At 47.4% G+C, this 13,549-nt stretch overlaps 1 protein-coding gene across 1 annotated transcript in view; it reads right to left on the reverse strand.

The window, feature by feature from the left end:
* Window positions 1-13,549, reverse strand: part of LOC126190844 (ras-related protein Rab-23) — a 516,569-nt gene that overhangs the window by 435,180 nt on the left and 67,840 nt on the right. Inside the window, exon 2 of the mRNA XM_049931429.1 lies at window positions 9,030-9,100. Coding sequence (XP_049787386.1) covers window positions 9,030-9,062 — 33 coding nt within the window. The 5' untranslated portion in view covers window positions 9,063-9,100. The remainder of the gene's footprint in view (window positions 1-9,029; window positions 9,101-13,549) is intronic.

Below are 13,549 nucleotides of genomic sequence, written 5' to 3' on the forward strand. Positions count from 1 at the left end.
GTCTCCTGTCACAATTGACTGGAAAAAGACGTCACCTTCATTCTCTTAACGCGAGAGGAGTTCATGGCAAGTTTCAAGCCTGTGCGCTTTCATTTCATGAGTCAGCATCCGGGCTACGCATCATGCACAGATCTTCAGACAGCCAAGCAATGCAATAACGTGACCCACACGCTCTTATGAAATGCCGATTGTGCTTGCAATTTCTCTCTGAGTGATACGACCATCGTCCTGAATCAATCTGGCAACATATTGATTGTGAAACTAGGTGGTTGCTGTCACAGGACGTCCAACTCTTTGTCTGTCACGAAAGTCAGATGTTCCCGTCTCAACATCTTTAAACTTACTCGCCCAACACAATAACCGTAAACTGCTTTCATTCTCTGATGAATCTCCTTTGGGGTGACACCTTCTGCTGTCAAGAATTCAATGACTACACTGTAACAACACAATCGTTCAATGCCAAGGCTTCCCGCCAACTGCAGCTGTAGAGAAGAGGCTACGGAACAAGCCAGTACTTGCCGCACACCAATACCGCCAACTGTTTAAGACTTACGAAGGTGGAGGCATAACTTCTCAGTCAACTCTCGTATTTGCATGTAAGATACCGAATAACTGAACACTGCATCATCTCTGATGGTCCTTTGGGGGGGGGGGTGCAATAATGGGTCGAGACACCTTGTATTTGTGTCAATGCCGTGGTAGGGCTTCGCCTACATTCGCAAGTTGGCTGACATTTCCCCGATACTCGTCTGATTTGTGAAAAAGACGAGTTGCCTGGTCTACTCGGCGACGTATGTTTCTCCAGTCAGCTCGTGTATTTCTCTCGTCCTGGCCCACCTTGGGGCGTCTAGGCTCCGCTTCAAATGATAATTAATTGAGTCCCTCAGCTGCCGACAGGTGTTGTTGATATACCTCGATGGGGACAGCTGAAAATGTGTCCAGTCATTACTCGCGCGCACTAAGGTGACGATTCCCCTAAGAGTTCGGGCAACTTGTGCGCATTCGCACAGACGGAGTTCAATGGTTGGCTAGCCTTTTAACTATAAATGTGAAGATAGTAACTGTTCTCGAAAGAACAGATACCATTGATGACCATGCAGCTTCTCTAGAATAAATGATTGATTGAAACCCTCAGATGCCGACAGGTGTTGTTGATGTACCTCGATGGGGACAGCTGAAAATGTATGCCCCGACCGGGACTCGAACCCGGGATCTCCTGCTTACATTTTCAGCTGTCCCCATCGAGGTATATCAACGCCTGTCAGCAGCTGAGGGTTTCAATTAATTATCATTTATTCTAGAGAAGCTACACGGTCATCAATGGTATCTGTTCTTTCGAGAACAGTTACTATCTTCATATTCACTTCAAATACCTGTTTTGTAGCGGTTGAAAACTGCATATATTAGAGCCACATGTTGTTCCCAAAGTCGTCGAGCGACACAGCATGGATGGTTGTACCGTTGCCCTATAAAGTTTTAATTCCGTTGATGAGTTTAGATTCCTGCGAGTGAAAAACGATGTGAGTGGCCGGATCATCAATTTTATGTCTTGTATGTGTGGGGTAAAAGTCATCTCTTTATCCAGTATCACTCCCAGGTATTACGTCGTCGAAGTCCAGGCTACTGGCTGTCCATTGATGGCAAGTCGTGTCCTCAGTTCCGGCCGTTTCTTCGTAAACGTTATTGCTGCAGTTTTCGTTGGGTTTAGGGTGACTTTATTGCTCTTGTTGTTCGATGTTCCTTCCAGAGGTTAGGAAGACCGTGTCATCGGCGTACAGACTGGCGGTGACATGTTGAATAGTGGGAATGTCGTTAATATACAAATTAAACAGGCATGGTGATATCACCGCTCAAAGAGGGATGCCAGCTGAGACAGTTTTCAGTGGTAACTTCTTCCCATCTATTTGTACAAACAGACGCCCGCCCTGTAGAAAACTATCAGTCAGCTTGATGTAACAATCGGGAAGATGGGTTTGATCGACTAGTTTGACTATAAGCTTGTCACGCCACACCCTATCATATGCCTTTTCTATATCTAGAAAAACTCCAACTGTGGAGTTTCGTCTATTCAGGTTGACTTGTATGGACTCCGTTATGCGAAGCAGCTGAAGCTCCGCCGATAACCGTGGTTGTAAGCCAAACTGTTCGTGGCAGATGATGATATTTTCTTCCAGAGGCTCTTTGAGATGCTGTAGCAGCACCCGTTCCAGTATTTTGTCGAGTGTGGGCAACAGACTAATTGGGCGGTAGCTCTCTGGCAACGTTGGGTTTTTTCCTCTTTTGGGAATAGCGGTCGTCTTCACCGTCTCCCAATTTACAGGAAAGCAGCCCTTGAGTAAGCAGCTATTGATGATTCGAGTTAAGAGAACGATGGCCTTTCTCGGAAGATGCTTAAGTCGGCGTTGGTCACAGAATCCTTGCCAGGCACCGAGTTGTTCGTCTTCCTGTTGAGTTTTCTAATTTCAGCCGGAGTGCTAAGAACAGGCCTCTGTTGTTAGGAGAATTGGCGGAAGTCGGCGATTCGCTGCCGGAAACGGTCCTCTTCCCTTGCGTCCTCTGCATCCTGTGGGGGCGGAGTTGTCATGTGGTGTTCATATACGTCGACATATAATCCTACTTGACCAAGCGAGTCGTATATGAGGCCCGTTGTGGCCGAGCTGTTTTAGACGCTTCAGTCCGGTCCAGCGCTGCTGCTACGGTCGCAGGTTCGAATCCTGCCTCGGGCATGAATGTGTGTGCTGTCCTTAGTTCGGTTTAAGTAGTTCTAAGTCTAGGGGACTGATGACCTCACATGTTAAGTTCCATCGTGCTCAGAGCCATTTGATTTGAACGTAGTCTGGAGGAACCTTTCGTTAATCTTTGTTTCCCAGAGGTCTTTCCGCCATTCTTCAGCTCGGCAGCGTAGCTCCCGGGACAAAGGAAACATCATCCGTCTATCTTCCGGATGTCTGTATCGTTGCCATCGTTTTCTGTGAGTATTCCGGCGATGCTTGACTTCATTGAGCTGAGGAGGGAATGTTTCAAATTGATGCTGCTGACGAAAGACATCAGTTGCTGCACGTATTGTTGCTTGCTGATTTTTAGCTCTCAAAGTTGCCTCAGCGATATCAATTACCGGAATTGTAGAGACGGCTTGGGTCGGTCGAGTGTTATTGTAAAGGTATGTCCCAGTTGACAAAAAAAAAATTGTTCAAATGGCTCTGAGCACTATGGGACTTTAACTTCTGAGTTCATCAGTCCGCTAGGACTTAGAACTACTTAAACCTAACTAACCTAAGGACATCACACACATCCATGCCCGAGGCAGGATTCGAACCTGCGACCATAGCAGTCACACGGTTCCGGACCGAAGCACGTAGAACCGCTCGGCCACCGCGGCCGCCCCAGCTCTGGAGCTTGGAGGTGGTATTGGGAGGCCGCCACCCTCGAGAAGTCCAAGAACTTATAGATGATCAGATGACAGGTCCTGGATGGTCTTGAGCTGCATATTTGCAACGATATTTTTAACAATCGCTATATCGAGAACTTCAGCCTCCTGGACCGCGAACTCAGGGATGCGGGATGGCTCCCGTGGTCCAAAGATGGCGACTTGAAGATCTTTCTGTAGATCGTAGAGTAGCTGTCCCTTTCGGTTGGCCTTTATTGAATGCCAAGCCCCATGTTTGGAGTTAAGGTCTCCTTCCAGCAAGACCTTATTGAGTCGGTCGAAGACAGCATTAAAATCTCTGGCTACCAACTGTTTTTTGAGGCTAAGATACGCCACCACCAGAGTTATGTTTCCTATTGCCGTGAAGATTGTAACCGAGGTGGCTTCCAGTGATTCCAGGGGCAGTAGATCCTCCTGATGATGTTACATGGCGTTTTTGACAATCCCGCGATCTCTTTGTCCAACCCGGTCGCCTTCTGGCTGTGAACATTCCCTATTAAACGGCAGACACAGATGGCGCTCTGGTAGTTATGCCACTACGCTATCTGTTGGTGGGTGACGTTGAAACCATTATCAGTACGTCTATTATTCGGCAGGAGGCATATCTCGCCATCGGATCAAAATCGATGTTGTCTTTCCCTGTGTACTAATTTTTTTTGCGGCAGTGTAAGCTACAGAATGTAATGACCAAGATTCAAAACATATACATGTTTATCAAAACACACATTCGCAACTCACACGAGGGCAGGTACATACTTTGCCGTTGTTCTGCACGTCTCTAATATAAGTTCAGTATCACTTCTCGTGTTCCTACATTTCTCCGGAATTTGAATTGATTTCCCCGAGGTCGGCGTCGATTCGTCTGTAAATAATTCCGATCAGTATTTTGCGATGATATTCATTAAGTTACGCAACAAACCTTTTATGTAACCATGTGACATGTCACACAGTTATTGAAGTACGTAAAGCTTTTTTGTGATTAAATTGCATAACCAGCATGGCTGAAAAAACGTGGAAAGCAAATAACACGCATCACACGAATTAGCTTAAACGGATGGCTCCGTGATTATGAGGTAGTTGTTTCGAAACGTAGTTGAATATGAAATGAAATGTTTTAATGTTGTGGCTAATGAACATAGGCCATCATTCCTTGACTCACTAAAAGCTTTTCTGCAAGTAAGTTACCCTTACCGCAGTCGGTTTCTCATGAGCCATGGCGCAGAATTCGCTATCTCGACAGCGCTATCTCAAACACAACGCTAGGAAACTGACAATTATGTCTGACGTAGAATTTATGGCCGAACGCGTCTAATTTCTACCCAAGTCATGGAATGCAGTGTTACGACTGCCTGGTTCTCAACAAGCACAAAATCAGTTGAGAGCACAGTTAGATGTCCCGCCGTGACGTTGTGTACTAGTAGGTGGAAACACCTAAAACAGAAACGCGCATCGTATTAAACAGCACGCTTTATCTGACAACCGACTAAGCGTTTTCCACGGGAACGTTCAACCGTACGCTACTACTGAACAAGTTACGATCGCACCTAGCTGCTGAAGAGTTTAATAGATTTTATTACCGCTGTCTGCCCTATCTCAGGAGTTTTTATCTACCCGAGGAAAAACGCAGCGTACGACGTGTGTTTTAAGTCAGTCTGGTTTTCTTATATTTGTTTGATTAAAATACACTGGTTCTTCAAAACGAAGCGCTTTTTCAGCCTAACGCGGAACTGGAAATGTACACAGTCACCAAAAAGACACTATTTAGTCACAATATTACGGCCACCTGCTTGTATTCAAAGTAACCGCCTGAGATCAACGTAAGGTTCATTTGGGAAGTATACGAGACGCCAAGGAATTCTAAAATTTCACAGCTTTCTTGAATATGCTTACCTTTTATACCTCTGAGGTGGTCGTCGTATTTAGAGGTGCAAGCCCACGGCTTCTCTTAAGGACATTTTTGAGCATATTCTGATGTTTCGTTTGCAATGCATAACAGAAAAAGCTAGCGTAATTTTTTATTTTCCGCTCCCAGAAATAGAGAAAACAGTCTATGACAAAGGATAATGATTTAAGATGGCTGGAATCAATGCTGCCATCACAAAATTGATTCACACGAATACACTGATGCGTATTTCTGGATTTCCGGAATTCTTTTGACACTGTAGCACACAAGCAGCTGGTAGTGAAATTGCGTGTTTATGGAATATCGTCTCAGTTATGTGACTGGATTTGTGATTTCCTGTGAGAGAGGTCACAGTTCGTAGTAACTGACGGAAAGTCATCGAGTAAAACAGAAGTGATTTCTGGAGTTCCCCAAGGTAGTGTTACAGGCCCTTTGCTGTTCCTCACCTATATTAAGGATTTTGGAGACAATCTGAGCAACCGGCTTCGGTTGTTTGCAGATGACGCTGTCGTTTACCGACTAATAAAGTCATCAAAAGACCAAAACAAACTGCAAAACGATCTAGAAAAGATATCTGAATGGTGCGAAAAGTGGCAGTTGACCCTAAATAACGAAAAGTGTGAGGTGATTCACGTGAGTGCTAAAAGGAACTCGTTAAAATTCGGTTACACGATAAATCCGTCTAATCTAAAAGCCGTAAATTCAACTAAATACATAGGTATTACAATTACGAAGAACTTAAATTGGAAGGAACACATAGAAAATGTTGTGGGGAAAGCTAACCAAAGACTGTGTTTCACTGGCAGGACTCTTAAAAAATGTAACAGACCTACTGAGGAGACTGCCTACACTACGCTTGTCCGTCCTCTTTTAGAATACTCCTGCGCGGTGTGGTATCCTTACCAGATAAAACTGACAGAGTACTTCGAAAAAGTTTAAAGAAAGGCAGCACGTTTTGTATTATCGCGAAGTATGGGAGGGAGTGTCACAGAAATGATACAGGATTTGGGCTGCAAATCATTAAAAGAAAGGCGTTTTTCGTTGCGACGGAATTTTCTCACGAAATTCCAATCAACAACTTTCTCCTCCGAATGCGAAATTATTTTGTCGACACCGACCTACATAGGGAGGAACGATCACCACGATAAAATAAGGGAAATCAGGGCTCGTACGGAAAGATACAGGTGTTCATTCTTTCCGCGCGCTATACAAGATTGGAATAATAGAGAATTATGAAGGTGGTTCGATGAACCCTCCGCCAGGCACTTAAATGTGATTTGCAGAGTATCCATGTAGATGTAGATGTAGAACACACGTAGCCGAACTTCCCCTCGACGCAGGGTGCCGCACAGACTTCACCTTGAGCAGAAGCAGCTTCTTCTGACATAAAGGCTCGGGACGTCACTGTTACAACGTCAACCAAGTTATACAGGGTGATTCAAAAAGAATACCACAACTTTAGGAATTTAAAACTCTGCAACGACAAAAGGCAGAGCTAAGCACTATCTGTCGGCGAATTAAGGGAGCTATAAAGTTTCATTTAGTTGTACATTTGTTCGCTTGAGGCGCTGTTGACTAGGCGTCAGCGTCAGTTGATGCTAAGATGGCGACCGCTCAACAGAAAGCTTTTTGTGTTATTGAGTACGGCAGAAGTGAATCGACGACAGTTGTTCAGCGTGCATTTCGAACGAAGTATGGTGTTAAACCTCCTGATAGGTGGTGTATTAAACGTTGGTATAAACAGTTTACAGAGAATGGGTGTTTGTGCAAAGGGAAAAGTTCTGGACGGCCGAGAACGAGTGATGAAAATGTAGCACGCATCCAGCAAGGATTTGTTCGCAGCCCAGGAAAATCGACTCGAAGAGCTAGCAGAGAGCTGCAAATTCCACAATCAACTGTATGGAGAGTCCTACGAAAAAGGTTAGTTATGGAACCTGAACGTCAACTACCCGAGGCGATGGATCGGCCGCCAGGCAGCCTGTGACAGAGCACTTCATCACTGGCCTCCAAGAAGCCCTGATCCTACCCCCTGCGATTTTTTCTTATGGGGGTATGTTAAGGATATGGTGTTTCGGCCACCTCTCCCAGCCACCATTGATGATTTGAAACGAGAAATAACAGCAGCTATCCAAACTGTTACGCCTGATATGCTACAGAGAGTGTGGAACGAGTTGGAGTATCGGGTTGATATTGCTCGAGTGTCTGGAGGGGGCCATATTGAACATCTCTGAACTTGTTTTTGAGTGAAAAAAAACCTTTTTAAATACTCTTTGTATTGATGTATAACAGAAGGTTATATTATGTTTCTTTCATTAAATACACATTTTTAAAGTTGTGGTATTCTTTTTGAATCACCCTGTACATCATCTAAATGACACGCCTCGTCTCTTGGTTAAACATATATATATACATATTGTTAATACCAGGGGGGAGTACCTTCCACACCACTAACGAACTGGAACACCAGGAAGTGTAACAGGTTTAAATAATGGAGACTCAAGGTCATTTCAAGATTTCGGGCGGCGCTGCGGAACAGAAACAGAGGCAAAAATAATTAAAGCGGCAACAGACGAGTTAGTGGCTGTTAGAAAAGGCGCAGGATGAATGCAACAGGTAAGAAAGAGAGAGAACATGTTATGCTGTGTTGCCTAGAAAGTTATTGAGTAAAATTTGACACGAGAGGATGGGAAACGAAGGTACAGGAGACGATAATTACACTGAGTTGGTGTTTTTATTTCTTTTCCTGCAAGAACTGTTAAGGGGGAGAGCATGAACGTTAACAGCTGACTGAAAATAGAGATCAACACGTCATCACTGCAGGTTATTTATTGCATGTAGCCTCACATGCAGGCGGATCACGAATTTTTTGAGCCGCTGGTAATGTAGGAAAATAATCAGAACATACGGCGCACTACAGTATATTCTTTTAACGACCCTAGCTAACAAAATTTCTCGATGCACGTAGGTTTCTGCAGCCGGTGTCAAGCTCATTAACATCTTTCTGGGTTACCGGTAAGTAATGATACACGCCCAGCAGAAAGCTGAAGCAGGACAGCCGAAACATCCATTTTAGTATTTAAAGATGTTTGTGTACTGATACGGCAGTACATACTGAAGACATTTAGTGAAAACGTTCTCCATGCGTGCTCCTTTTATCTTTCATTTAATCAACCTCCTAGAAGTTAACGTCGTTGTCTGTCATTCAGCTGAGAAAGAATTCACGTGCACTGGTAAGGGCACACTTGAAAAATGTGGAAAGACATAAGATCAACAACGGAAACGGGAGCAAGTTCTAGTGACCAGAGAACCGTCAGGGGTAAATCGAGTATAGGTTCTGGCAAAAGCTTTATGTGAGTACACTATTGTGTGGGGTCTGCAACACAAAATGACCAAACAGGTGTAACACTATTTAGAAAGATGGGCTCCTGGACGTGTAACCTAAGCAAAACAGGAACTTGGGGTCACGTGATTCAAAGTAGGGCATCGAAGACGCACATACCAGGAGAACCCGTCACTATCGCCCTCTGCGGACTGGTAGGGAGTTCTAGTTACTTTTGGATCGTGACAGTTGATTGGAGAAGACTGACACATACAGTACAATATACTTTGACATTTTACAGAACTACTTTCTTTTGATGTGTATACCGAAGCTACTCTGCTGGGAGACAGGAGGATTAATGCCTCATTGTGGTTTCTTACCTTGATGGCCACCTCGAGCTCCTCTTCGCGCATGGCTGGTTGGCTTCCGTGCACTCAGCTCATCGCCGCACCTGGAACAGTAACACGGGTGGAGTCAGTCCGACCGCGCAGTAATACACTTTTTTGTGGGGTTTTAGGGCGCTCAACTACTGAGGTCATTAGCGCCCAGTCACAAATGTAAGTGCACAGATAATCCGGGAAAACTCAAGGGGGGGGGGGCACCAGAAAGTTCTTACAAGGACGCAGATAAAATAAATAAAAGAGTTAGATGTCTTTGGATAAGTCCGTCAAAGTAATAAAACGAAGAACACGAGCAGCTGCTCGAGCATCATCAGCTACAATTTCCTGTAGGGTAGAGGGCAGAGACAGGACAACACGAGATTGATTAAAATGGGGACACGACAATAAAACATGGCGCACTGTCAACGCATTACCACAAGGGCACCGCAGGGTGGGGTCACCGGATAGCAGGTAGCGGTGGCTAAATCGGCAATGCCCAATCCGCAACCTGGCCAAAATGACCACCTCTCGCCGAGAGGGTCGGGAGGAGGTTGCCCAAGCTGTTGGGAACGGTTTTATGGCCCGGAGCTTATTTTGTGGAAGTGACGACCAAGTATCCCACCATAATGACACAAACCTCTTACAAACAACCCCACTAATGTCAGACGATGGGACACAAAGGGAGGCTGGCCGAGGCAGGAGGACTGCAGCCTTGGCCGCAGCATCAGCAGCCTCATTCACAGGCACTCCTACATGGCCTGAGACCCACATAAAGCTAACAGGAGAGCCATCATCAGCAAAAGAATGGAGGGATTGCTGGATACGTTGCATCAAGGGATGGACCGGATATGGAGCTCCAAGGCTCTGAAGAGCACTGAGTGAATCAGAGGAGAGAACATAGGGAGAATGGCGGTGGCGGCGGACATACTGAACGGTCTGAGAGAGAGCAAAAAGCTCGGCCATAAAGCTGGAACACTGGTCGAGGAGCTGGTATTTAAAGGTGACGTCCCCGATGACAAAGGCACGGCCGACACCATCGTCAGTTTTGGAGCCATCAGTGTAAATAAAGGTGTTATTGGCGAGTCGCGCACGAAGTTCGACAAACCGTGAGCAATACACTGCATCCGGAGTAGCCTCCTTCAGGAGCGAGTGGAGGTCAAGATGACTGTGAACCGGAGCCTGGAGCCAAGGTGGAGTCGGGCTCTCATCCTCTCTGAAGGTGGTAGGGAGGGAAAAATCCAATTGTCGAAGCAGGCGACGAAACCGGACTCCAGGGGGCAGCAGGGCAGACACATACAACCCATACTGACGGTAGAGAGAATCGTCGAAGAAGGACTGATAAGAGGGATGGTCGGGCATTGACAACAGCCGGGAGGCATACCGACAAAGCAGTACGTCGCGCCGGTAGGTCAATGGTAATTCGGCAGTTTCAGCATAAAGACTCTCGACGGGATTGGTATAGAATGCTCTGGTTGCAAGACGTAACCCCCGATGATGGATGGAGTTGAGACAGCGTAACAGGGATGGACGAGTAGACGAGGCTCCCATAATCCAGCGTTGATCGGACTATGGACCGATATAAGCGAAGCAGGACAGTGCGATCCGCTCCCCAAGATAAACCACTAAGAACACGGAGGACATTAAGAGAAAGTGTACAATGGGCAGCCAAATAAGAGACATGCGGAGACCAACAAAGTTTCCCGTCCAGTGTGAACCCTAAAAACTTCGTTGTCTCCACGAAGGGGAGAACAACGGGACCGAGATGTAAGGATGGTGGAAGGAATGCTTTATATCGCCAAAAGTTGATGCAAACCGTCTTCTCTTGAGAGAACCGGAAGCCATTAGCCACACTCTATGAGTACAGGCTGTCAAGACAACGGTGAAAGCACCGCTCCAGGAGGCATGTTCTCTGGGCACTGCAGTAGATCGCGAAGTCATCGACGAAAGGAGAGCCGAAGACGTTAGGGGGAATGCAACCCATAATGGGATTGATCGCTATGGCAAAAAGGGCTATGCTCAAAACGGAGCCCTGAGGTACTCCGTTCTCCTGGAGGAAGACGTCGGACAATACGGAACCCACACGTACCCTAAACATTTGATCTGTTAAAAATGAATCAATAAAAAGGGGCAGGCGACCACGTAGACCCCACCTGTGCATAGTGCTGAGGATACCTCCTCTCCAACAGGTATCGTAAGCCTTCTCCAAATCGAAGAACACAGCTACCGTTTGGCGCTTTCGCAAAAAGTTGTTCATTATGAACGTCGACAAGGTCACAAGGTGGTCAACAGTGGAGCGGCGTCGACGAAAGCCGCATTGAACATTAGTAAGTAGCCGTCGAGATTCAAGAATCCAAACCAACCGAGCGTTAACCATGCGCTCCATCACCTTACAGACACAGCTTGTAAGAGAAATGGGGCGGTAACTAGAAGGAAGGTGTCTACCTTCCCGGGTTTGGGTATGGAAACAACGACGGCCTCACGCCAACGCGTGGGGACCTGACCTTCAGACCAGGCTCGGTTATAGGTACGAAGAAGAAAGCATTTGCCTTCCGGAGAAAGGTGTGTCAGCATCCAAACGTGAATGGAATCTGGTCCCGGAGCAGAGGACCGGGACAGTGCAAATGCACGTTCGAGTTCCCGCATGGTAAAGGGGGCTTTATAATCTTCCAGATTCAGCGAGTGGAAGGAAGGTCACCGAGCTTCTTCTGCCTCTTTTCTGGGAAGGAAGGCAGGGTGGTAATGGGCGGAGCTGGAAACATCCGCGAAAAAGCGGCCGAAGGCGTTGGAGGTATCCACAGGATCAACAAGTACCTCATCACCTGAAGTCAGGCCAGGTATCGAGGAGTGGGCCTTAATGCCCGACAGCCGGCGCAGGCCACCCCAGACGACAGAAGAGGGAGTAAAACTGTTAAAGGAGCTTGTGAAAGAGGCCCAACAAGCTTTTTTGCTGTCTTTGATGACTCGACAACATTGCGCTCGGAGACGTTTGAAATTAATACAATTCACCAGCGTAGGATGGCGGCGAAAGGTGCGTAAAGCACGTCGTCGAGCACGGATAGCGTCTCTGCAAGTCTCATTCCACCAGGGGACTGAAACGCGACGTGAAGAAAAGGTAGTACGAGGAATGGAACGTTTGGCAGCATTGATGATAACAGCCGTGAGGTATTCGACCTGACTGTCACAGCTGAGAAAATCTTGATCCAGAAAGGTCGCCAGGGCGCCAGGGAGGAGTAAAGTCCCCAGTCAGCTTTCAGTATGTTCCCGCTCGAGGGACATGGGGATGGGGTGTGGTGCAGGGGACGAACGACACAGTGAAAATGGTCGCTCGAATAGGTGTCAGAAAGGACATACCACTCGAACCGATGGGCAAGAATGGTAGAACAGATCGAGAGGTCCAAGTGGGAGTAGGTATGAGCAGAGTCCGAGAGGAAAGTCGGGGCGCCAGTATTGAGGCAGACAAGATCGACATGGTTGAAAACATCCACCAAGAGGGAGCCTCTCTGACAGGATGTAGGAGAACCCCAGAGGGGATGATGGGCATTGAAGTCGCCAAACAATAAAAACGGCGGACGAAGCTGGGCAATCAGGTGCATCATGTCAGCCCGACTAACTGCGGATGACGATGGAGTGTAGACAGCACAAACAGAAAAAGTAAAGGCAGAAAGAGTAATACGGACAGCTATTGCTTGGAGTGGACTGGTCAATGGGATGGGATGGTAATAGACATCGTCCCGAACGAGCAGCATGGCCCCACCATGAGCTGGAACACCGTCCACAGGGGTTAGGTCAGATCGATCGGAGGTATAGTGAGTAACAGCAATACGGTCACTTGGCCGTAACTTCGTTTCCTGGAGACCAATGACGAGCGGACAGTGCAGGCGGAGGAGCAGTTGTAATTCCTCCCGATTAGATCGAATACCTCGTATGTTCCAATGTAACAGAGCCATCGCGAATCAGAGAAAGGGGGAATGAAACGGGTGAAAAGCTGGTCACCTCGACGGCCGCAGAGGGCCAGGTTTCGAGGGAACATCGCTACAACCGTCGGGATGCGGATCCTGTTCCATCGAGTCGTCGCCAGCTGTGGCCACATTCCTGGGTTGCACAGGAAGGGCAGCATCGTCCGCCGACGACAGACCAGCTGAGCGCCTGGCAGCAGAGCGTCCTGGTGAAACTGGGACGTCCGGGAGCAGCGACTGTCTGATGGAGCATCAGACGAAACGCGCCGGGGAGGCCTTCTTGGAAGACCGATGAGTCACAGGGATGGTGGGCTGTGGGGGCTGGACCCGAAGAAAGTCCTCACTCTCGGGGTCCTTTTCGGAACGCCGGACCTCGGAAGCCAGGGTCCGTAACGTTTCCACGATGGACGCTTGAGAAAAGGATCGCTTCTCAGGCGGCGGCGGAGGAGGAGGAGGAGAAAGGGTGGCCCCTGGGGCGAGGGGTCAGGGGCCGCGAGGGAGGAGGATTTGGAAGGGAGGGATTTGGGAGGCGGAGGCATAGACCCCGGATGGGGTGAGGAGGTG

Source organism: Schistocerca cancellata, chromosome 6 (assembly GCF_023864275.1).
Source record: "Schistocerca cancellata isolate TAMUIC-IGC-003103 chromosome 6, iqSchCanc2.1, whole genome shotgun sequence".
Classification (NCBI taxonomy): Eukaryota; Metazoa; Arthropoda; class Insecta; order Orthoptera; family Acrididae; genus Schistocerca; species Schistocerca cancellata.